General features: G+C 43.5%; 1 protein-coding gene across 7 annotated transcripts in view; it reads right to left on the minus strand.

Annotated features, from left to right (window-relative positions):
• TP63 (tumor protein p63) overlaps positions 1-27043 on the minus strand; it is a gene marked incomplete at both ends in the record, with an annotated part of 133188 nt that overhangs the window by 55721 nt on the left and 50424 nt on the right. For all 7 annotated transcript variants that reach the window (XM_084639280.1, XM_084639279.1, XM_084639282.1 and 4 more), the window contains one exon: positions 6754-7008. In XM_084639280.1, the coding sequence (XP_084495406.1) occupies positions 6754-7008 (255 nt within the window). The remainder of the gene's footprint in view (positions 1-6753; positions 7009-27043) is intronic.

Genomic DNA, 27043 nt, shown 5'->3' on the forward strand with positions numbered 1-27043 from the left:
CTGAATAAGAATCAGGATGTGTTCAGATCTCTTTATGGTGCAAAAGGCAAAAATAGATTCTCAGGCCCCTCCTGAACTGGTTTTTACGGGTGAATTAGCTAGCACATAAATGTTTCCTTACTATGAGGAGGCACCTCCTTCAGAAAATTAGATGGAGGGTTTCCTGTCTTTCTTGGCAAAAAATCAGCCCTTCAAAAAGACACAGGACAAAGTGTAGTGCCTCAAAAGATGCCTACAGCCTTACTGCCAGGCTCGACCATGCCCCCAAGGAAAACAAATGTAAACAAGGCTTTTGAAGTGCTTTCATCTGGAAAGCAGATTTGTGGGACCTCCATTTACAGAAGTAATTGCTGCCATTGACACCCATTCCCCATCGCTGCCTGTTTGGTTTTTGTTCATGTTAGAAAACCTTGTCAATGAAGGCACGTTTCAATGTTCTCCCATGGCCTGAAAGCTCATGCATCGTCAGGTATGGCTCCCCTGGTTTGTTCTGATCTGTTTGAATGTTGAAGGGGAGTTCTCGCCCTACTGTAGCTGTTACAGCAAGAGCTAAAGGAAGGCTTTCCAAGAGCACGTTGACCATTTAGCTGGCTAGCATACTGGGCTGAGGCAGGTGCCCCCATCCAAGAATGTGGAAGAATTAGCCAGGGTGCCCCCTTAAAGGCAAACAGATGCAGGACTTGCTGTGATGCACTATGGGAGTTGTGCAAATCTTCAGACTGAGGGGAGAGAGAGAAAGTTTTTCAATGTGCACCTTCTAACTTGCATGGGATGGGGCAGACCAGTACTATGTATGTAGTTCCATATTATGGAACCTACCCAAACAGGTGTTTGAAGCGGGGGAGGGATAGCTCAGTGGTTTGAGCATTGGCCTGCTAAATCCAGGGTTGTGAGTTCAATCCTTGAGGGGGACATTTAGGGATCTGGGGCATAAATTGGGGATTGGTCCTGCTTTGAGCAGGGGGTTGGACTAGATGACCTCCTGAGGTCCCTTCCAACCCTGATATTCTATGAAGTTCTTCCATTTTGCAAAGTCCCAAAGCAAGGCCCCCTTCCTCTATTTCCTCTCTAAAAATCTAGGAGGTTCCAAGGAAAGACTGGAAAACCAGAAACCGAGGAAAAACTCTCTTACTAAAAGGGTAAGTTAGCACATTTGAGCCCTCAAAGATCAAGAAACACCAAAAGTTAAGACTGCATGTGAACTCTTAACGCTCACCTTTTATATACGGTGATAGTATCAAACATGGGGTGGTTTTTTTCAGCCTTAGGTACACGTTTAGCATTATACAACATATGTCATATCTTCAAGAAGGATGACTCCAAGATGTTAAGTAATTACTTGTGTCTGAGGCGAACGTATACTAAATGGTACAATGTTTTGGAGATAACTGTGTGATAATGTAATTAAAGGCTGTTGCAATGTACACACACTCAAAAGAGCGGCAGAGTTAAGGCCGTGCGTGCGTCTTTAACACTGGAGTTTCTGGCTTCCAGCTACTTTACCATACTGTTGGCATATAGGTTGGTTGTTTTTTGCATGAATTTGGATTTACTATTTTTAATGTGCTGTGCAGAATCCTGATTAGCAAGGGATGGGCAGTGATTTATTTTTTAAAAAAAGAAACCATTGGTCCAGTTAAAGAAGCCACCTTAATATTGCGGGCCTATTTCTTCCATGAGGATTAGAACAGCTATTGCATTTTTGTTTGCTTCAAACTGATCCTTCGAAGACTGATGTTTAAAACTTGATGCAGTTACTGTGATTGTGCACAAACAAGATGAGTAACGGCACTAGCAAACAGTTATTTATATGCATAGCTGATCACCTGTATGTGCAGCTAGCAGATTTGTAGGCACAGTTAATGAGCGCACAACAGCAGCTTACAATCCTGCTCCGAACTTGAGAGTCAAAGTTCACAGAGTTCTGTATTCTGTAACAAAATGTTGCAAGGGCCAATCTCTGCTAAACCCAATCTACTGGAGGGGAATATAATTAATTCTGTGTCGCCACACTTGTGGTTTTCCCAGGAGTCTTGCAATAGTAGGTGTTTTCCTTGAAGCCCCAGCTTCAGGAATCAAGAGGCTACATGAAAAATCTCAGCTTTCTTTAAAAAGAAGGGTAGGGGAAATGTCTAGCTCTCATGGTTACAGAAAAAAAGCATGAAAATGTGAAGCATGTTTATCCGCAAGTCTTGAAATCCAAGGGCAAATAAAAAGAACAACCCAAAACTTCTCAGGATTTATTAAACCAATCTCCTAATTTAAAACAGTCTGACTTGTGATTTTTGATTGTTTGAGTTTGGCAATACTGTTAACTTTAGTTCACCCTGATCTCTTGCTTAGATTTTTATTTTCCTACTGCAATCAGTCTTTTCTACATGCAACTGGTTCTGCTAGTGACAGCTGATTGCCACATCTTGCACAGGAAAAGTCAGTGTGTTTTTTACTGGAGTGGGTGGGGTCAGACGTACATGACTCTTCCTTGTGCAGAAAACAATCCCAGGTGTAACACTTTTGAAACGTCTTGTTTTCTTCTGCTTCCAAATATGGGAGGAGTCATCATGAGCCCTGGTATATGGGAATTCAGTGCGTGCAAGTATCCCACAATGAATGACACGTCATATGGCATAGACTTCACCTTAATTGGAAGGGCTCTCTCTCAGGCTTAATGATACACCCTTGACTTCTCATTACCAAATAAAAATAAGACATTGTTCCTTTTTATAGCTTGACTTTCAGTTGATTTTTATTTAACTTAAGCTCTTGGATCGGTAGCACTGTTTAAAAAAAAAAAAAAACCTCGAAGGATTTTAATGTTTGTCCTTGAAAATACAGATTTACTTGAACCTCTTCTTGTGTTCTCAAGGAATTCAAAACTCAGAGACCCTTTTGAAGTTCTCCACAATCCAGTCTTAATTTGTCATTAATTTAATTAATTAAACGCTGTATAGAAATGGAAAAACTCACTGGATTAGACAATGCATTTTACTGGAATACCTACCATATGGTCATTAGAGAATTCAGAGATAAAATTCAAAAGACTCATTGCTTGTTATCCACATGAAATGAAACAAAGTTTCACCCAACAGCGACTGCTGCTTCTCATTGGGATTTCTGGTCAACTTTTAATCAAAAGCCCACCACAGAATCTGAAGTGCAAGTCAACCCTCCTGTTACCTTATCCACCATCCTTTGCATCTTTCATTTCTAGGTCACTGCTTCCAGTCCAGCTGGATCAACAGTGACAATGTTAGCTACCATCTGATAGGTGTTCACTGGCCCAGGAAAAATAAATGGGTGGTCTCAGGCCAATGCCTAGTGGCAAAATGTCCATACCTCACAATGCCACTCCTATGTGGGAAACTAACTGGCAGCCCTCAAGAGCTATGAGCTCAACCTAGCGTGACTCAACCATGAACAACCTCAGAGAAGGCCGTTCCTTGATTCGCTCTGTCAGCTAGGACAAGAAGATCCACTGGCAACAGACACTCTGGTTCCCAATAGGGCAAGGTGGGTCAGCCCTGCTAAGCCACTCCCAAGCAGGGGAAAGAGCGTGATACAGTAACCTGGCTTCCTTTCTTAATGCTGTTGCCCCTGGGAACTGCAAGAGAAAGCCAGAAACAGTGCTTTAAACTCTGGGGTTCTTAAGGGTGGGGCCTTCTTGTAATTAAGCTTTTAATAGGTCATTGTACCGTAAAAAACTTTTCCAGTCAGGTAAATTCCTAAGCTGTCATTAGAGAGAAAGGAGAGGACAAGCATTAATCAAAGCACATGAAATCACATCTCGGGGGGGGGGGGGGGGGAATGAGTTACTCAACAAAGAGTCCAACAAGACCTTAATACCAGCTGCATTTGTCAAGAGGATGGGGCAATCTTCCACCCTCTCTCCTCAATGTTTGAGTGTATTCTTATTTCTTAAAGCAGTAGCAAGGAAGACAGCTTTCAATCCTCTCCCGCCTACCCCAGCAGTAAAGCAGCCAGATGCATATTACCACCCATTCAAGGCCCATGTGAAACGAGTTGGTGGATTAATTAGCAACAGGGCAGAGCTCTAAAGATGGAAATAACTGCTCAAGGGCTTAAGAGCTGTATTGGTTTTAGACCAGTCCCCAGTGGACATTGCAAAGAAAAAAAGAAAAAAACAAACCTCACCACCAACTAGCACTAATTTCATCAGCATTACCTTGCAGAAAGGCCAAAGCTGAGTGGGCCATGAAAACTGTGGGCATGTCTACACGACAGCCAGCCTGCACAGCTACGGTGCTGCAGCTGGGGTACCCGTATGTACAAAGAGGCTACGCTATGGGCTACAGCTTTGTTGCTGGAGTGCAGATGCTACCTACACCGACGGAAGGTTTTTCCCATTGATTGAATTAATCCACCCCTCCTAGAGGCGGCAGCTGGGTCGATGGAAGGATTCTTACATCAACCTAGTCGTGTCTACACTGGCGCTCAGGTCGACCAAGCTACATTGCACAGTGAGCAGGTTTTCACAGCCCTGAGTGATGTTGCTAGGGTGATCTAATGTTTAGGTGTAAACCAGACCCGAGTTACCTTTTCATCTCTCTCACAGCCCCCTCCAGGGCAGCACTGAAGTGTACTGGTGGGGCAAGCTAGTGTTACATCTCCCCATGCTGTTCTGTGGAGAAAGGAATTTGGTCTACAGGCCTGTTTGCTTTTCACCAGCATGTAATTCAAACTTCCCCTGCATGCCCCCCTGCACCAGAACTGAACCCCAGCATATCTACCCTATTTAGATATACAGATACAGGGCATGAGATCTAGCAAAGGACTGAAAGCATGTGCTTGACTTTGAGCTCACGAGTAGCTCCCTTGATATCCACGGGACAACTCACGTGCTTTGCTGCATTCGGGGCACTAAATGCATTGCATTTCCATCGCATGAAAGCACTTTCCAGAGACAACTAATGGGAGAGCGTCAAATGTTTTGGTGGCAAATTTTTCGTCTTACAAAACCCTGTACCATACGTAGTGAAAAATGTCTTTAAAAAAAACCCAACATATATCTATTTAGCCTCACCCCAAACGGTGAACACAACCGAAAATATAATAGGAACATTGTGCTGGAGAAATGGAAAGTAAAACTGATCAACACAATTTCCTTAAGTTGAAAAAATAAAATTACACAGGATAAAGAGAAATCCAGATTTTCATATTTATTTGAATTACAACGGTCTAAGGCAGGATTACTAACAGGTAAGGAGGGGATCTATGGTTTTCTTTACGGCCTCCCTTTAATTGTAGGCAAACAACAACAATTTGGCTTTTGAAAGAACACGATTATGTTTGTCTTTCAAAATAAATTCGGTTTCCTTAAGAAGACTAGACACTCTGAAGTGATGTTGGCAAACAGAAAACGTTCAAGATATGCAATAATTTCCTGTTCATTATATGTTGATTTCCACCCTCTCCCTGTCCCCACACCATCTCAATTTCTCTTTATTTGGACAACAAAAATAAACTGGTCAATGTAATTTTTTAAACTCTCTTGCAACAGCAGAATGCTGGACACTGTGTTTTAGTTGCAAGCACTGTGGGAGAACATCTAACTTGATTTAAAAATTGAATCCTGTTAGAATTAAAAAAACCCAACGTACATTTTTAATGGTCTTAGATTTAAAGGTTATTTTATAAGACCAAAAAACTGAATCTTAAACATTTACCCAGTTAGCAGGGAGTGTATATATAAAGTGATTCTGACAAGCATTAAAAACCAAACCACAAAAAATGTTTAAGGTGAAAGAGAGAAAACAGCGAACCTTTTAAACTTGGATGCCTAGGTTTAAAATTATTAGCCTGAAAGAACACATCTAAATATGTGAATATATGAAAGATTCATTTTCTTCCAGAAGGGTAATATAGAATTCAAAGCTTAAATTACAAATTCAAATATAAATGGACACAGAAAGCAAAGGTCTCCTCTCCAAATGGTCAAACGGCCTCTCTTGCATAAAAGCATTTAAATACAAAGATATGATTCTTTGCAGGCACAGAACTTCCCTAGCGATCCAGTACTGCCAATCCCAAGAATTCAAAAATCATGAGTTAGGCCCCCAATATTCATGAGATTAGCTTAAAAGATATGCAAGTTTTTAAACCCTGGGGGGGGGAGGGGCGAGCGAGAGAGAGAATCTTGCATAATCACATGATTTCAAGAGCTGGAGTTTTAAAAAAATCCCACCACCGCACGCATCAGAAATAATGAGAGTTGGCAACGCTGGAGATCAATCCCTGCCTGGAAGACGAGCGTAGGATAAGAAAAAAAGAAAGAGTCACACCCAGAGTCAGAAAGGAGAGTATAGTTTGCCAATCGGCACTCATGGCATCACTGTTCATTCAACACCACGCTTAGCGCACTCAATCTGATTGTAACATACTGAGCGAGGAAGCTGAGTGGAGAGCTAAACCCCTTCTTCTGCCTGGGCTAAAATCCTTGTTTTCAATCTGTGGGACTGGATCGCTATTCTGAGTGTCAACCCGTGTTCAGTGCCCAAGCCCCTTATTCTTTGAACTGGAGACAGGCAGCACATTTTATGCACCTTGGGTGCACTTCATACCCCTTCGGTTTTCAGGGAATCTCTGGGATTTTTATCCCTAATGGACATGGCCCAGATTCATTTTCCCCTCCCCTCCTCCCAGCTGTCTCCTCATTGCAGTCCTATCGCTCTTTACTAGCCCGTCCAGTGGCTTCTAGGCCCAAGTCAAGGAGGTCCTCCCTTTCTGCAGCCTTACCGTCCATGTTGCTGACTTGGCCGTGCTGGACTGTTGAAATGACACGTCAAAGCTGTGGGGTCCCGGGTAGTCTGTGTTCGAGGGGATGGCAGGGGAGGGCGAGAGGGCATCGAAAGTGGAGCTGGGTTGGGCGTAGGGCGAGGGTGCCGTGACGCTGTTCTGAGCGTGCTCCGTGTTGTAGGGGCTGGTGGACGAGGCGCCATTTTGAATCTGCTGGTCCATGCTATTTAGGAGCCCCAGGTTTGTGTACTGCGGCTGCAGAGAGAGAATATTAACAGCATTAGAATACACTTAGAAACAGGAGACTATGGCTCTCCTAACTCCCAATAATCCTGCACTCTGACCCCAGACCATTTCACTCCCCAATTTAGTGGCCACCCTTATTCATTCACTCAGTGAGTAATCCCATTGAAATCAATGGGGCACCACCAATTAAGGAGCTACTCAACATGAATGGGCTGTGGCCCTTGAGACGTTTGCATTGTGTGTCTCATTCCCACCATGGCTAGTCACAGACATCGCCCACTGACCAGACAGGGAAGGGCAGAAAGGAGTTACTGCAGGTGTCTCGCTGAGCATTAGCCCTTGACTTGCTGGATACGAGTTTCCTTTCATTCCAAGGAACAGCAGTGCACAGGAAGGTGCGAGCAGCTGTATTTGTATAGCACCTGATATTTAAACAGGCAGACAAAACTGGCAAGTTCCTGCCCTGAAGAGCTTCCAGTTGGAAATCAGACCTGGTCTGGCCAGGAAGGACAAGCAGGGAGGCTGGAGGCGGTGGTGAGAGAGGAGAACAGCTACGGCAGTGAGAGGTGACAAGACGACGCTTAACTTTACGTTTGTGTCTAACGAAATGTGGGGAGCCCCCCAGAGGTTCTGCGTGTGGCACAATCAGAGGGCCTTTTCCTGCCTATCCAAAGCTCCCCGGTGATCACAACGTTGCGAGGGGACAGTGAAAGTCTGCACAGTTCTGCAGTCAGTCAGTCAGGAGGCGGCAGTGGGGGAGGCAGGGGTCAGAAGCAATTTTTCCGTCACGAGCTCACGTGCCTTGTTTTCCCTCAGTGCACTCCTCTCTCTCCCCCCGTGGCAAAGGGAACAAGAGGCAGGGTTCTCTTTCCAAACCTACCTCTCCTGCATTGCATTTAGGCTAATCGCTCCCCACCCTCTTCCACTTAGGGATAGCTACGGCCTTACCAAACAGCAGTTCCAGGACAACCATAAATTATGCACCAAGTTGCGAAGCCCCTTAAGTCAAAGCACTGATTTTAGATAGCGAGGTCCATAATTAGTTCATTGGTGATGGGTATCCACACAGCACTCTCTACACTCCCATCCCGGTATGCAGCGGGCTGCAAGGAGATCTGGGATGGATTCATGGGGGAAGTCTATTCTCCACTGGTTCTAAGCTCTTTGCCAGAGTTTGCAGGGTGATGTCCCTGGACATTACAACCCAAACATATCACAACTCATTTGCTAGGCTGAAGCATCCAACATTTGCAAGGCTTTGGTTCTGTTTCAAGCGTATTCTGCTATACAGAATCCCTCACCTCTCGGGCACTCAGCCATCCCCCAAGTGCAAAATATGGTAATGAAAACAAAAAGGCACCAAGTGGCACTCAGCAGATTCATCTGAAAGGCAGACTGACTATGATGGTATGTTACAGTGTGTTTCAGTTACACTCCCAAGCTTGGGTCAACAGCCTTGGTTACTTTGAGGACCCTTATGTAAGGCCGACATATTCTTTTAGGCTCTCAAAGGTTATCAGCAGGTTGAGGTATGGAGGAGAAGGGGTTGGTAAAGCATGGTCTGGAGAACCGAACATACAGGGTTGGGAGCCATCATGGTCTAGCATCCTTCACTAGATGTAGAATGCTGCCTAGCATAACGGGGCCTCCCTTGTGGTTGGGCCTCCAGGCACTACTCTACTACTAAGAATAATTAGGTTCTAAGTAGTAATCCTGGGTGAACCAAGGACCTCCTGTACAGCCTTGGGCTAGGCGTGTATTCTCACTGCCTCAGTTTTCCCATCTGTAAAATGGGAATAAAATTTACAGCACCTACCTTCCAGGGCGATTGGGAGATTCAGTCTATGTCCATGTTTGTGTTGAATTTTGAACACACGCAGCACTATGTAAGGGTCAAGTACTGCATTGGTAGTAAGTAGATAGCAATCCAGTCCAGATTCTTTCCAGGCACCTAACCGTTCTTAAATTTCAATGGGAGTTGGACTCCTACCTCCTTTAGGCTCTCCTGAAAATCCAGCCCCATTTAGTCTAACTTTGATATGTGTTTTTCAAAGAAACAGTAAAGGCTCCTAGAGCTTCAAAAAGTACACTCCTTCCCTTCACGTCTCCTAGAGATTAGCATCTGACGCACTTCCTAATGAGCAGGAGAGACAAAAGGAACGTGCTTATGAAAAGCGTTTGCTGGAGCAGCTCATCAAATGGAAAGGGGGCAGTGGGGGGAGAGAAACTAGCCTTTTAGTCAAACTATTCATAATAATTCCAGACTGCCTAGCAGGTAATGAGGAAGAGAAGCACCCATAACAGAGAGAACAACTCTACTGGATGGAGTGCAGATGCTGAAGAAGCTGGCAAGACGTCAATTAAAGAGATAAATATCCCATTAAAGTTTAAGAACTCCTTCAGGGAATCGACGGATCCTCGTCATTCCATTCAATCCAGCGGCCATCTGTCTAAATGTTAACAGTGGACTATCCATTCCATTACATTTATATATTCACATTCCATAGCTGAATGCCACGTCCCCATCTGCTCTTTAAATAACTATTAATCTCCTTACACTTATCCTAGCGCTGACACGAGCAGCTGTTTGACTCCCTTTCTTTCCCTCTGACTCCTACAAATCCTCCAACCCTTCCTGCTCCCCCTGGACAGGTGCTGCCCAGTCCAGGTGACATGGAAAGAAAAGGCATTGGCATACCCCCGACTGCACTAAACCTCTAAGGTATCCCAGCTGGAGGCCATGCCCCAGGCGAAAGGCTTGAAAAGTTGTTTGCATTCAGGGGTCAGTATCTGAGACACTCGTGAGCCCTTTGGTAAGAATCAGATAAGTCTTTCAGAGGCACACGCCTTCTGACAACAGAACAATCAGAGGGGCAGCCAGCCGGGAGAAGGACTACACGGAATTCAACTGAGCATTAGCTCAGCCGGTAATAAAACGCCTCCTTCGCCAGGAAGGAGTTACAGACATTGTGCGCTCAAGAGAACAAAGAAAGAGGTAATTTGTGCATGCTTGAAAGCCAACCCTTAATAGAAAAAGATGCAAAGTATATTTTTAAGAGTCAAGGCTATTTATTTATTTTTAAGTTTTTGCATTAGAATTTAGATACAATCTTTAAGGCCCTGACCCAGGGAAAAAGTTGAAATCATGCACACGTGGAGATGAGATGAGATGACGCAACGCCTTGTGTGAAAAGCAAAGCACATGCTCAAAGTTTTCCAGGATCAGGGCCCAGTTTTGCCATTGATCCATATGCGAGTTTCTCACTAACAGGAGTGAGAATGTTGTTCATATAGAAAGAGGAAAGAAAGTGATTAAAAAGTTCAAAGAATAACTTGTCAAGTTTGAGGCATCACATTTTTAGCACCTGTGTTTTCAAAAAGGCTCAGGTTCAAATTGTTGGTAGGTCCCTCCCCCCTTTTTAAATTCCTGACCTACTATTAACACTTCAGAGTAGATTTTCTGAACTAAAAAGATTTTTAGAAATGTAATTCATATTTCACCACCTAGTCTACTTATTTTGCACTTCACTTAGGCACAGTGTATTTCCTGTTCCTGCACTTAGACAATGCTGTTATGTTTGGGCTAGCAACACTGTTAGATAAATTTTAAATGAAGGTATTACTGAATTTAAAAAAAAAAAAATTTAAAAATGTGTCATTATTAAATCATGACATGTAATCTTTCCCCATCTTCAAAACACAAACACCCAAACTTTCGATTAGAGATTCTTGGCAGCATGGTCCAAAAGACATTTCCTTTACTAAGTAGAACTATAATAAAAACGAGGAGTCCTTGTGGCCCCTTAGAGACTAACAAATTTATCTGGGCATAAGCTTTCATGGACTATAACCCACTTCATCAGATGCATAATAAAGTACCACCACTAGGGGGCATTCAAAACACTAGGTGCACTGATTAGGGTCACTTAATTTATGTGCAAGAATGCTTCCTCCCTCCCACCAACTCAGTACAAATGAGGCAGTTTTCCAATACGTCAGCGGAGGGTAAAGATGCTCATTCTAACATGGTAACATCCTGTTAAATAGAGAGGTATTAACAAAACAGTTCACTAAATGAAAGCCCACTGTTGAAATACTATTGCATTGTCTCGGATATTTACATGGGAAAGATTTGCAAACCTCTTAGAAACTTCCAAAATAAGTAGTGTAACAGAACAAAAAAAGCGAGGCAGTTTTTGAGGTGCCTTAAGTTACTATCAGCATATATTTTTAGAACGAAGTCAGCTTTTAGATTCAATGTGCAAACACTTCCAATAGTTGAATATCAGCCAGCTTGAACAGAGGTCAGATATTGAGGCTTGTGTGAAATCACACAAGAGAACAAAACTTTTCAGGAGACTGTCCATGACAAAACGTGTCTGCAATCCAGCTCCAGCTGTTAGACCCGTTATTGCTTCTCTTCCATCCATTTATCAAAGCATTCACAATTCCACTGCGAAGAGTTGACCATTTTCACCTTAGTCTTTGTCAGTGCCTGTCACCACTGCCAAAAAGCTATTCTGTAACTTAAGAACACCGCCACTTCTTAGGGAAGTACAATGGATCTCTTTACATCCGACAGCAACAGCACACGGGGATACGGTGGGCGGGCAGTACAGTGGAAATAATTTCTGACCCTATATTGCTTTACCAGTAGAATTTTACGCAGAGCTACTCCCCAAGTACAGCGGAATCCACAGGAAATGCAGACCTGAAAGAGCTCCTTGACACAGAGACATCATGCCTTTCACCGATAGACCAAGAAACATTATGTGGTTGAAACATTCCCTGGCCACCGGTAAAACCTTCCAAAAGGTGTCGTCCTTGGTGCCCAATCTAATTGCAGAAATGGGCCAGACTGAGAACACGACAGGAAACTCCAGAGACCAGGCAGAATACTAACCTCTACCCACACTATTGGCCATAAGACAACCTAGCTTCTCAGACGTTTTGTCTCAGTACAGATCAGTGCTCAGATCAGTATTTTACTGAAACCACCACAACTAGTATTACTGGCCAAGAGACTCCAGGCAACACACTTCATTTTAGCCATACTAACTGAGTCCTGAGCCACAGTGAAGATAAAGCACCAGGGCTAGTAATTCCAGGACTAGTGGCAAGCAAATTGGCACTGGTGTTTTCACTCTGAAGGAGGAATGTACTGTGGAATTTCAAATTCCTCTTCAACAACAGACCTTTATTCAGCTGATATTTAAATGGTTTCTAAAGCTAGTTATAACTATCCAGATGCCAGGGCTCCCAGATGTGACAGCTTCAAGCAAGATTTAAATTCACACATTCCTGAAGTGTCCTACGATTGGGATTAGTTTTTGGGGGATCAGGGAGATAACGGGGTTTAAAGTACTCTGGTTTACTGAAGATGCTCTTCTATCAACATTAATGGCACTCCTGCTGACTGAGAGACAGGCAGCTTTACCAGTTTGTCAGAGGACAAAACTAATACATTATAAATAGCATATTTATCACTTGCGCAAGTACTAAGAAATGCATCCGGATGCAAGAGACCCCACCCACAGCTCTATACTGGAACCACGGTTCAAACTGACATTGAGTGTGTAACTGAGATGACAAGACGGAATAACCTTACACCGCTTGGCTTTGTCACTGGCCTCCGTTTCCACCAATATCTAACTGGACAGAAGGTTTCAATTTGACTCAGACCAAGACTTTGAAAAGGATATAGAACTACTATGAAAGTGGATTATGCTCCTTCAGTGTAACATACATCACTTCCATCACCTCTAGCTAGGAGGAGGATGGCCAGTGGTTAGGACTCTAGAGACCTGGGTTCAAGTTTGTGCTCCACCACAGACTTCTTGTGCGACACTGGGCAAGTCACTTAGCCTCTCTGTGCCTCGGTTCCCCATGTGTAAAATGGGCACAGTAATCTCTTGGGAGTAGGAATGGTCTCTTACTCTGCATATACAGCGCCCCACATGACAGGGCTCTAATCTCAGTAATACAAACAGCAACTGTTATATTAAAAAAAAAAGTTCAAAAACGGGGAAAAAAATTTTTGCCTTAATCTGAGGCCATGCCATTATGATGCAATCCCCGGCGTACAACCTGGGACTGAGGTACTGCTGTTCCCCCTTAATTCTCCAGCCTGGGTTGTCTCACAATGCCTTGCTTATGACAAGCAGCAAACCCCTCCAGGCGCTGTGATCACTCAGCACAACTGCATGTGAAGCCCTACACCCTGCTAGATTGCATGAATGCTCCCAGAGCCACTCATGAATCACAAAGAGAAAGGAACCAGCCAATTCCCCCCAGCTCCACAGCCTTGCACCCCAAAGCTGTACTACCATCCTGCCCTGGTCAGAAGCGTGATCAGTGTAAGTTCATTACCTAGTCCGCCCCTCCCTCCATGTGCAGAGTGGACACACACACTAGCCTTTGTAACCTAAGATTTCCCAAGCACTTCAATCAAAACGCCCTGTTTTAGGTAATATATAAAACAGGTTTATTAACTATAGAACAATCGATTTTAAGTGATAAGTGGTAGGCACAAAAAGGTCAGAAATAGCTCCCAACGAAAATAAAAAGTAAGCACAATGTCTAAATCTTAAACCTTATTACACTAGGTAGTATTTAGATCAAGCAATTTTCTCACCCCACAGGATGTTACAGTTCTTAATACACAGGCTTCTTCCTTAAGCCCAGACCAGTCTCCTCAGTTGAGATCTTTGTCTTCTCAGTGTTCTTGTTGCTTTCAGTGTAGGTGGGGGAAGAGAAAGGCCAAGGCATGATGCCATTGTCCCTTATTTTATAACCTCAGTCCAGGTGCCTGGACAACACTTGCCCAGACATGTCCTGGTGGGCTTTACTGAGTCATAAGTTTGAGCAACACCCCCCAGTGTGATTTTGTGTAACTGAGTCCTAAGAGTTAAGCAGTCCCCATCGTGTGGTGCTTCCCCAATTGTCATTGAATTGTAAACCCCTTGATTACAACTCCCCTATTGATTAATGGCCGTTTAACACCCTCCTATGAGTGGTTTATCACCTAGCAGTGGAGACTCCCAAGCTTACCACTTATTTCAGTAACAACCATAGGAGCAAAATCTCATAACTTCATGCACACTAATGATATACATATTTGGACAGGACAATGGGTTTCAGCAGATCATCCTCTTTCATGGCATGCTTTGTATGAAATATCATAACCATATAGGAATGATGAATATGGGGGTTACAGGATGCTCTTTTGAGATACAATGTGTCAGCCATATGAACAACATTTTGCAAAATACTGCAACATTATCTGGATTGCACATGCTCACTTATTAGAACATATACTTGGTAGGGGGTGCCTAGACTTCCCAGGAGCTTATCCTGGCAAACAAAATTTGGCCAAACTAAAATAAAGAGCTCTTCCTTTAGTTCAGCTACAAAATCTGCCAAAATGCAATTGGGAAACTACACCAATACCCGAAACTAAAATCCATAAACACACGGATCTCTACCTGCTTCTCATCGAACGAAAGTATATTTTGCTGCCTTTGTTCAGGTATGATAAAGATTCCCAACTAGAATTCTGACACACTTCTCAGCAGCTACACTCAAGTCTTTGGTGTTGGTTTTAGAGATAGTGGACCAGATTCACTGAGTGAGTAGGCACACATCTGTATTTTAAAATGTGTATGAGCAAACAGCACTCCTGTTACATTGATATATTTACAGAAGAGAATACTCTTTATGTAAACTTACTATACAGTATTCATGAAAGGCTTTTTTGAAATATACAAGTTTGATCATTTTCTCTAGAACCATCTGTTCCACTTTGAAAGTGCATGGGGGGTGGAAGAGGAGGAAGGAAGGAGGAAAAAAATAGCATTTGGTTTGCATTTCAAAATTCCTGCACAGCCTTTTGATTAATCCAAGCCAAACAAATTGAAGGCCCTGATCCTGCAACTACTTATGCATGGTTCTAACTTCATGCACAAGAGCAGTTTGACAGGGCTACTCATGTGAGTAAACATATGTGCATGTTTGCATAACTGGGGTCTAAGAGAGTCACCTTGTTTCTCATGAAAGCACCCCATGGTACGATTTTCCAAGAGGATCTAAGTCGACACCTGACACAGAAGATCATAGTTCTTTGGGGCTTTAGTTAACTTTCCCTTTTAGCTCAAGTTGAGTTTTGCACCATGGTTAACACTTATCCTGTTGAACTCTGCAAACATTTTTCAGCCAGCCAGACAGCAGCGGGGTGCCATCTAACCAAGCACAGCCCAAGGGAGAAATGCTTTTCATTTTTGGCCTTCTACCACCTGCCTCAGGTTCACATAACAGAGCTAGTCTAAAACCAGGATTATCAAACCTGACAGCGTAGCCCATGTTAGGGTATAGATTACATTACCTCCAGAATTAGACAGATCATTTATATTGTTATACAGATCATATATTTTTATACATCAAATATTTTCAGGAATCACCATAGAACAACAGTAAGGCACTAGTGAGAGCCTTTAAAAGAATAAAACATTAGACTCTGATAATGAAAAAGTTTTGCACAAAATAGATTATTTAAGTGGGCTCTTGGTCCTTGAAAAGGGGCTTCCTTGGGCAGAAAGAGCTAAGCATTCGGCCTCTGAAAAATAATCTTGAAAGGTGGATTCAGTCAGGGCACCCCTCCTCCCCCCAAAACAGGCACACCCAAACTGCAGAGTCACTTTTGAAAATGTAGGCCACTTATTTTTAAAAGCGTTGCATCTTTTCTGTTGCACCTCCTCCCGCTAAGCCACACACAGATCAAAACAATCCATTTACATTTTAAAAAGAAATAGTAGAAAACCAAAGTGAACGTAAGTTATAAGTCACGTTGCTACTCCTACATACTTCACACAAGTACTCAGGATGCCAAATCTTCCAAAGCATCAGATTCCACAGTTTTAAAGCAGACCAACTAATATCCCTCAACACCAGCAGACTTCAGACAAGGTAATGAAACTGAAATGCTGGCCAGACGCTTCTAAAGCTCTCACATTACCAGCTGGACAACAGAATGTCAATAAATAGATATTCAAAAAGCCAAGAAGTAGAGACAGTTTTTCGCTTTAAAAAGCGAACCAAAACCAAAAAAATCCCACAAACAGATCTAGCCATAACTGAACGCTAAGATCTCAAAATGGGGGTAAAATAAAGAGACTGCTGGATTTCAATGATCATGCTTTGTGGGCTGGTTTGCAGGCCGAATGCCAACCAAGAGAACCGCAACATAAATCATGGTTTGATATCGGCCTACAATTTCTAGTGATGAAATGTCTGGACTGGGGGGTGGGGGAGGAGAAACTGTTTTCAATGGAAAAAAGTTATTTGAATAGAAGAGGAATTGATTGAACTCTGTCAAAATTCAAGGGAGAGAGAGAATAGACTGGAAAATTACAACCGTTGATTACAATTGCCTAAGTTCTTGAACTGTTTTTTTCAATAGACTGTAACCATAAATGATCATCAGTCATTTAGACAGTTAGCATTTTATTAAGTTGAGAGGTCATTATTAGACATCCTGTCAGGCCTGACTGTGTCTTATCCATACAGAAAGGTAGCAGATGTATCCATAAAATACATGGCCAAGGGGCACAAGGACAACAGCAGAGTAGGGTCAATAATAGTACCATGCATTGCAATTGACTCACAAACTCATCTATAATCTATTGCATCTTGGCTCAATTATTTTAGGTTAAACCAGAATCCATCCACTTTAAACACACGTACAAAATGGGTCACAGTTAAGCACTAAAATTTCCAGTCACCTAATATTTGAATCAGAAACAGGTAGTTTAGTTAGATAGGCTGCATTTTAACAAAGAACACATTTTGTTTTAAACACTGAACCATGATGCAAACACGGACAATACTCAGGAAGACTAGCTTCGAAGGGAATTTACAGAAGGATACACAGAACAGGGCAACTTAAAATTACCCACCAAAGGAAGGAAAAGTTATTACAATCTAATGTGAAAGTCTATTGATTAAATCAGAGAGAACACCAGACTCACTCGTGTAACTGGCCAGTTTAGTCTCTGTTCAGACTGTCACTCCAGGCCAACAAGGGTTGTTACAGAAAGTGAGAGAGACCCCGAAGATCTGGACTGGGTGTTAAAATGGCTTGGCCCTGGCTCCATGATCAGCCAAGATATTTTCAAAACTGAGTGAGAAGGCACGGCACATCTGCTTTTGACAGCTGGTTATCTCCTGAGCACAGAGAACAAGGACTTAAAGGCGAAACGCTAGTCAATACTAAAAGAGTTCACCCCACTTGCTCAACTTATCTCATAGGGATAAAAACAAGTTGTAATTGGCCATATTTTAAAATGCTTCCCCCACAGGCACAGTAGTTGGGTGCTACCCAGTCTTCCCAAAATGTTGGGTTTTGAGAAACAAGATAGGGAAAGAAATATCCTTCATGGGACCAACTTCTGCTGGTGAGAGAAACAAGCTTTAGAGCTTACACCGAGCTCTTCCGCAGGGTTCTGAGGACACATTTGCTGTGGCCAGTTGGGGCCTACAAGTATTGTTTCTCTTGATCAGGCACACAGAAGTCTGTTCCAAGGGTACATAGATGTCAGCAGGCCAAATCTGGATCTAAATTTAGTTTGATAAAACCAGCCTTTTAGAAAACTGAACGGCAGAAATCCCCCAGGATTTTCATGTATTGTTTTAAAAATTCCAATGGACACTAAACTAAATATTCCTGTTTAATGTTTGCAAGCCAAACAGCGCAACGAGGTACATGAACTCAGGACCGCTTTAAAAAAAAAAAAAAGCCAAAAATGTGAATCGCTGTTGCCTAAAGCCTAATGCAACTTGAGAAGCCTAAACGTAGATACCCAGATTAAAAGTTTCTGGCCACACACACACTTTTATCGCCCAAAGTTAAAACCCATGTGTAATCTCTGGTGTTATGTGAAAAACAGAGAAGACTTTTCAGAGTAGCAGCCGTGTTAGCCTGTATCCACAAAAAGAAAATGGAGGACTTGTAGCACCTTAGAGACTAACAAATTTATCTGAGCATAAGCTTTCGTGAGCTACAGCTCAGCATCTGATGAGGTGAGCTGTAGCTCACGAAAGCTTATGCTCAAATAAATTTGTTAGTCTCTAAGGTGCCACAAGTCCTCCTTTTCTTTTTTTAGAGAAGACTCGTATCATTCAATTACACAGCGCAAATTTTCATAGTTGTATGAATACAACTGCAGTAAACACTTGCCCAAGGGACCTGCAAGGTACCAAGTGGTCGTTTGCACCTGAAATTACCATAACTGCATGCAATTATAGTAACTGTGCACGCAAACCGTTTGTGTAGTTTTGCATGAGCAATTGCATATACATTATTCAGGAAGTTTCAACCTGTACCATGTTCACTTGTGTCCCTTTATTTTAAAAGGTCACATTTACACCAGAATCTTGAACACAGCAAACTATCAGGTTGATCTCAATGGGTTAGTTTTTTGTGTGTGTATTTTTTTAAGTGGCTTCCTTCATGTGAACTAACGTTTTTGAGGCTGGATTAGATCTTGTCACTCTAGTGGAACTGAGTTATGCTTTAGGGCTTGTCTACACTTACATTTTATAGCGCTCTAACTTGCTGGCTCAGGGGTGTGAAAAATCTCCCCTCCCCCCCCCCCCCGAGTGAAGCAAGTCTGAGAGCTTTAAAGCGCTAGTGTAGACAGGCTCCCACCGCTCGGAACTAATCCCCTGGTGGAGCTGGATTACTAGGAGCGCGGGGAGAGCTCTCACATTCGCACTTCAAAGTGCTCCTGAGACAGCGCTTTGAAGTTTCCAGCGTAGCCATGCCCCTTAGAGATCACACCTAACCAGTACCATGTAACCAGTACATTTCCTCAAGGGGAGACTCCTTACAAAATTCTTTCACATTCACCTGCTACCAAAGAAAACCACTCAGTCTACTTACCTCTATTTGTATGATGGCTGGTGAAACTGACTAATCTATTTTCACACACTACCCGAAGTGCAGAACAGTCAGCTCGTTGTATGGAGGTGAAAAACCGAGGCAGGAGATTCTCTACAGTGATTACCAATTCTGGGTGCCCACCTCAAGGTGCTCAAGGAGCCTGACGGTTAATGGGCAGTTGCTCAGTACTTTGTGAAAAATCAGGCCCTTAAAACAGCCTCTCAAGTTGGAGACCCCAAAATCACCACTCAGTTTTCAAAATCTTTTTCCACGATAGCCATTGTTAAGCGGACAACATGGCAAAGAGTTCAGTTCACTTTTCAAATACAACTGACTTGAACATGTTAATGAGAGCATAGCATACTGTAATTGACAGTGCTACGTATTGTACATAGTGATACACCGCACACAAAACTCTCTCTAGCTATTAGATTCAGCTCACACGTGCTCCTGAAGTATTACATGCCAATGTTATCAATTTACAGCAATTCCCCCCCTGCAGCCATCCTATACCCATACACCGGGCAGGGGTCTGAGAAGTACAGTCTGCAGCCCCCCACCCCGCCCCACACAGACACCCACTCTGCTCAGAGGGACCCTCAGAACTTTTTGCAATGCTTCCTAGATGTGGATTAAAATGAAGAGACTTATACCCACCAAGACACAATCCATTCCTTTCCTCCCCACACACCACTCCACTGTGAACTACTTCACCTCTCCTCCTAAACTTGCCCCCTTGGGAAGACACTTGACCTCTGTCTCCCCCATCCCCAAGCCAACATAAGCCCCGAGGAAGCTAGAACCCTCTCCAGTTTCATCAGGCCTCCTGGCATGCTGCTTCCCAAAGTTCCTGGGGGTGAGGAGGAGTTTAATCAAGAGAAACTCCAGAACTGCCCTCTACATCTGTAATAGACTCTGGGCTGAGCACACTCCAGCCTTGCCGCCTTGGCCCATTTCCAAGTGAAATGGAAGTGACGTTTGAGCAGAAGCTCAGAAGTGTGCCAAACGCACCACACTTCAGCCTGCCTATTCTAGCACTCCCACTTGTGCATCAGCATCCCCTCTGTCCTGCCTACACCACTGCCACCCTGGTGAAGCCGCAGAACAAGGCCACTGTTGGAAAGGCCCAAGAGCATTTGCAGGGGTTGATTCCAGTAACAGCAGTTCTGGGGAGCACTTTCCACACACACACAAATGGGGAACAGATAAGATAGCGGCGACCACTAGTTTAGAGAGAAAAAAAAATCCAGCACATGTTGATTATGACATAAAATTTGCTGAAGGGAAAAAGCAGCTGCCTTAGACTCCAGATCTCGTCACAGAAGCCTAAACTTTACTTTGCCAGCAGCAAGAAAAGGACTCCTAGGTCCCTGTTTGATCATTATTGCTCTGCAGCAATAGCCCTTAAGCTGACTTAAAATCAAACCACCTCTGTATTTGCAGTAACTTGTGTGAAAAGCAAATATGGAGGCAAAATTGGAAAGTGACTTTTTTTTTTTTAATAAAGAAACGTACTCCCTCTTTATGACCTGATGTAGAAACTGGCATATCCTTTATAGATCCCATTGTGATTTAGCTGAAAGGGACAAAGAGGAAACAGCAAAGTCAGGTTCACCACAATGCACTCTGCATACTTTACCTGTATTTAACTGCTTATTAGAATCTCATCATGCGGTTTGTCCTATTGTAAAACGGCTACATAATCCCTCCCACAGCTGCAATATCTCACTGCAGCTCAAGAAAGAAAAGGATGATGGGAAGCTATGCTTGGGAGACCAGTGACTTGAAGATTTCTCAGAAATCCTTTAATAATATAACTCAAGAAACCAAAAACAAAACAGGAAATGTTTTCAAAAGCAGCAGGTTTATTCAGCCAAAGAGACCCACCCCTATGTCTAAACATGGCTGAGCTTGTGTCACTCTGAAGAGAGCAACCTCGGTGAACAGCCAGAGGAAAATACACAGAACACAGAGCTAAGATGGGAACACAATAATGGCAGCATATGCAAAATACATAGATCTGTTTTTGAACAGTTTATATTTCAGAAAGTACTTGACCTGCCACATTCGCACAGAACAGTGATTTTTCCCAATTTAGATTCTGATTAACAAAAGTGACAAGATGCTAATTTCTGGGTGAACTGAGTAAATAAAGAGCTTCTCCCTTTGCTTTTACCCTCAGAAGATGAACTTGAGCATTACCGACAGCTACTCTCCTGTTGGATGAGTCACACAATCTCTGTTGACAAGTTGTCACACATTTCATTGCCCGTTCTGCACATTCCAACCAAGGTGCTGGGGGTGGGTGCCAGAGAAATAGTGGGCTTAGCGGCCTCTATTTGTGACTTCAGACAAATCCATCAGGGGGAGAGCTTCCTTCCGAAGCATTTCCAGAATTTTAGTGGGAATGTTTTGTAAATAAAAGGTAAGATTTGCCCTTGAGCAACACAACACCGCTCCACTTAATCCATCACAGTAATGAAATATAATTGCATCTTTAGTATAATTGAAGTAATACAGACATGACAAGTCAGAGTACATGGCTTACATAAGATACATCCACCACTTTCCTCTTGCTGGTCCATTTCCTCCAGATACCCTTGCAGTGCTGGTTTTCCCATATACAATATAATAGTAATCAGAGCCAAAACCCCAAGTAAACATAATCTGAGAGCTGCCACAAAAAAGGCATGTGCGAAAACAGGCATGCAATAGACAATACTTGCTTTTGTTGTTTCTCTATACTGGGGCAGGGGAACGGGGAAAGCAATTTCACTTGGCATAAGACCGTTACTTTAGTCTTAAAAACAGAAGACCAAAGTAAAATAAAAAAAAAAAACTGAAAACACTCCTAAGGAAGTTCCATGACAACGTATCTGGGCTTGTGTCAATGGAATCTGAGATCGCAGGGGATGGCGAAAGGATGTGGAGGATGGAAACCGTCCAATCCGACTGGATGAAAATAATCGCTGGCTCTAGACTAGAGGCCGCTGAAATGGCAATGGTTTTTTCCATGAAGAATCCTCACCAGTTTTTGGTCAAAATTTCTAAACTTTCAAGGATTTCAACCCATCCCAAGCTGGAGTGACTTTGCACAATTTCTCACTTGCCTCCTTGCCAACAAAAGACTGAAGTCAATTGGGAGTTTGTTCCATTCAATAAAATGCCACATTTCTACAGGGGGACAGCCCTGTTTCCCACTTCTGGATGAGAATTTTTACAGCTTTTTGCAATATGGTACTTCAACGTTCATTGCTTGTTGAAGCAAGCTGCCACTTTGCCAACAATTCAGAAGATCTTCCAGTTCCCTGACACACTTGGGCTCCCTCCTCCCATATTCTCATTGTTCCTAGAGTGGAACTAACAGAATTTGAGATAAAGCAAAGATTTCTATTCAGATCTTCCACATGTTGGCACGTGTCACCATATAACATCCCAGAGTCAACAGCTCCGCACACAAATGATTTTTTGAAAGCTATGTGGTATTACTATGTGGGAATGAGCGACAGGGGACGGATCGCTTGGTGATGACCTGTTCTGTTCATTCCCTCTGGGGCACCTGGCACTGGCCACTGTCAGAAGACAAGGTACTGGGCTAGATGAACCACTGGTCTGACCCACTATGGCCGCTCTTATATTCACTTGTTTGTGCAAACTCAAAAGTTAGTGTTAATATGAAAAAAGCCCAGATGGACAAAACACTGTTGTGTTTCATTTGCATATATTAAAGTGAAAATGCTCAAGTTCATTCTTTCTACCTGCATCTCTGTGACACGTACTTAAGTTAGCTTATTGCTGTGAAAGACCGCATGTTACACTGCAGACATCACCACGTGTGACAAAGCACTGGGCCATCTATGCCCAGAACCCCATCTTCAGCATGCCCTTGAGCAAATTCAGCAACCTCATCCCTTATTTAGAAGACGGGGTAGAGTAGGGCATGAGGGGCCACTATTTTTATCTGTACCCTGGTGGCACACAGCACCTCTGTCATGGAGCAAGGTCCCTTGAGCACGGCAGTAACCAAAAACTAAACAAAACTAGCAGACCCTGTAAACGGTGGCTGGACCTTTAAGATGGATCCAGGTCCAGCTCTCACCCGTGCTTGATTTCCTCCCAGATCATGTGACTAGGCCCCAAGGCCTGCTGGGAAGGGAAAGCAAGATATAAATGCCAGGTTCTGTTCCCCCAGACCAATACAGGGAGGGACAGAAAGAGCGGGGAATGCTTGACCTCCTTCCAGGTAGGCCTAGAGAGGAACAGGGCTAGCTGTTAGGCTTTCCCACCCCTCATGCCTGGAGAGACCTCTATTCCTCTGCACCAAGGGATGAGCCTCTGTAACTCTGTCCGGGCTTATGAACCCCTGATAGGACAGGAAAGGGATGCCCAGCCTTCATAAGGGTTGTGGGAGCCTAACACATGGTTTGGAGCAGATGGAGACAGCACGGCAGAGACGGCACGGTCACACAAGGGGTTTTCTGCGTACATACTTGTAGCTGCTGTGCAGCCATCAGACTGTCAACCCGACCCCGGGAGGGGATCTTTAGTCCCAGCAATGCAATTACACCAGGCTGAGGGGATAAATGGAGGCACGACCATCCCCAGACACCAAATGTGTCACCACCCCACACAACCTGCCCTTGCTGGTGATCTGCTGATAGCCTGGCATATTAGGGCAATGCCTAGTGCTACCTTAGTAAGAGCGTCACTTACGGGACTGACAGTCCCAGTAAATTTAATCCACCCAGGACATTTTAGGAAAAAAAATTAAAAAAAAAAAAAATCTCCCCCCTGCCCTTAGAAGCAAAGAATTCAGATCTCGGGCTACGGCCCAGCAAATTCAGAAATTAACCACCTCTGGGACAGCTTTATAAAGAGGTGGCTGAGAGGCCAGGGGAGACGGCTCGTATTGTAGCTGCCATCACTCAGTAAAACTCACCCCACCCCACCTTAGCACAATACACACCAGGTCCTTGCACCTAGCCTTAAAAAATGAAAAGGAGCAAGGTGATGAAGCGCACTGTGCAGACGGAGTTGTTTCTTACCAATACCTCCCACCCACACCTCACCAGTATAAAGGATCTCCTGCGCTAGTGACCAGGTGGCTTCCTTTGAAGACAGAGTTTCCTTCCCCGTTCATGCAGTGCTTGGCTAAGGGCCCAGGAGCCAGGACAAAAAGGTCTTTGTCGTCTGCACTGATATCTGCAACCACCGTGTCTCAAACCTAGCCTGAAGGAAACCGCTAAGGAAGAGCGCTCAAGACAACTCCTGGGGCTTTGTCCTTTTGAGGTTCTCCTCACTGTCTTGGCTGAACATTTAAGAGCCAGGGCAAATGGATATAAGCCTTGACTATGTTTTACTTCATACCAGAATCTCAACCACAAATTAACCCCACTGTGAACAGACTTTAGAAAAAAGGATATTCTAGATCAAAGGGTGAGCCCATATCACCATCTGGTAGAGCAGCACTGTCTCATACTGTGCCCCCCTACAGCAATATCTCCAGCTGGCCTAGAAGTTGATTAGCTCTGGAGACCCATCCAGCCACTATTAGCTACAGACAGGACCCCGATAGATAGCCTTTTAGGGGCAGATAGAGTCACAGAGGGATGGAGTTGGGGGGCAGGGAAAACCTCTTGAAAAGGCAGCCCTACCCCTGAATCACACACAGCTATTTAGTAGCATTCTGTCTCCAGCTGGTTGTTTTGTTTATTCATATATTTGATTTCTCAAACCGAAGGAAATTACTAGTTTAGCCACAACGAAGGCCATAAATCAGGAGTCTTTGATCATTCGACATGCTTCGTTCGGGAGTCTGGCTTCCCATTCCTGTCCAAAAACTAAGCTAAGATCTTCTAGGAAAGCGATCTCACATATTATAAAGTGAAATATTTCCCTCAATCGGCCCCAAAGGGCAGAAAAATCTTCAGGCATACACAGTAAAAGAGCGATATAAAATTTTGTGAAGATATTTTCACCTTCTCTACACTTTTTTGGAGGGCAATGCTTCAATTTGCTTTGACCAAGTAAAAGGACAACTGACCGAACAGCTCAGTCTCTTCTCTAGCATCCAGGGTATTTGCACCACTCTGGAAACTGGTCCCCACAGGTGGCCACTTCTGCCTCAATCATCCCCTCCTGCTGTCACCACAGCCACAACGCTAGCAGGAAGGACCCTGAAACTTGGGCTAATCTGTTTTGTGCTACATACAGTTTGCAAATGTGCTCTTAGGGCGGAGAGTTTGACATTCGACATGCGCCCCTCTGCGAAGTGCATACAACAAATGTTCTTTAAGTACTCGCAGAGGTGTCATTTGCTCAGCCAACTCTTAAAACTACAATTTGTCCTCCATTTATATATAGAATGATTCTCATCTCCCTCTTTCAGCATTATTAACATTGCTTCACTTCTTTGTTACAACCACTTCCACCCCCTCCTCTGCATGCTCCAAGGAATGAAAACACAATGGATCTGGAGATGCCGGATTAGATGGACGCTGTGACCTATCTTAATTTCATTTTCATTTCCCAAGTTAGATGATTATGATTCACTGACCTGTCACACTCATTTAACAGCTATTCCCATCCCACCTGCAACATTTCCTAACAAGCCTTCACTTGTTTGGGGGACGTCTGATGATCTGTTTTTCCAACATTTATAGGGAAGATTGCTCTAAGGCACCCCAATGTCCTATTAAGTGATGCTTTCAATTAATAGCCATTACAATGGTCTTTCTACAACACTGGCCTTCGTCATGTCTTATGCAACAGTTAGCTCTCAAGCTGCAAGGTGGAGTATACAGCATACACTGCCAACTCCCGTGTGCTCTGCAGAAGGCAGAACTAGTCCAACAGTTAGCTACAGGGCAGTACACATGCAATAAGTGTTGCAACAACGAGTGGAAGAAGGGTTGTAATGAGACATTTTGGGACAGGGAGACAAACCCCATGTCCTTAAAAAGAATGAAAGGGGGGGGGGGGAAGAGACTCACCCCTCATCACAGAGATGCCAAAGACACAATGGGTTGCAATGGAGAAAAACATCTCAGTTAAAGATTCATTTTTTAAAAATATATTTCAAACAATGTTGGCCAGTTTTATCCAAAAATACTATTGGCAGCTTAGTTTTCCATATGCATTCCCCTGGTTTTCCTCCACCTTGTCTCCCCTGGCTCCTTAAAATCTCAGTAGTCCCTACAGATTCCCTTCTTTAAAACAAAAAAACCAACAACTATCCCCCAGCATCCCAAATTCCCTGCATTTTAAATGGAAATCATGTAGAGCAGTGGGGGCTGTATACCACAGAAACTGAATTTTAAAAATTAAAGCAATAATAATAATAATAATAATAAACCCCCAATTATCTCAGATTTATTATTTTCTGTTGGAGAAAGAATGAACCCACTGTTGAAAATCCATGGCCATCTGTTTTTACTCCCCACAACATGGAACACTTCAGTGGACAAAAATTCATTGCTTTATGCTCAAAGCTAAAAACAGCTGAAGCCTTTAAAACCCCGTGTTGACCACAGCTATGATGAACAGCATTTAAACTGTTCAAGAACAGCTAGTGCATAGCTTCTGACAGCCCAGCCCAGCAAGTCAACCGTATGGAGTCTGCAACCCTACCACTGCTATTCAGCGAAAGTTGATCAGATAGTGTTAAGACCCAAACAATGCCACAGTGCCAAGCAGACATGATCTCGGAAAGGTTCTCTCTGCACAGGCAACAAGAGTTTATAATTAACCTAGAAGGAAACAAAAATATAATCCAATGGGTCAGACAGTCATCTAATGTGTGGAGGAAATGAACAAGACTGTATTAAGCACTGAATGTTTATCCTCTATTAGAAAGCGCATCACTGAAGACTTTGTAAACTGAATCCAATGAGTTTCCCAAGTCGCCTTTTCTTGCCTTATGTATTTGCACACACCAAGTGCGCGAACCCCCGAGAGTACACACAGTGTGCCCTTCTTCCTTGACTCTCACCTCTCCTATCACCCCCTGCCCTGAGACTGGCTTTTGTTTTGTTTTTCCAAATGACTGAGCTTCTGTCTGCTGCAGGTCTAATATCCGGGGCACTCAGCACCAACCGCTTGCATCTGAAA

This window comes from Lepidochelys olivacea, assembly GCF_965140295.1.
Source record: "Lepidochelys olivacea isolate rLepOli2 genome assembly, chromosome: 9".
NCBI lineage: Eukaryota > Metazoa > Chordata > Testudines > Cheloniidae > Lepidochelys > Lepidochelys olivacea.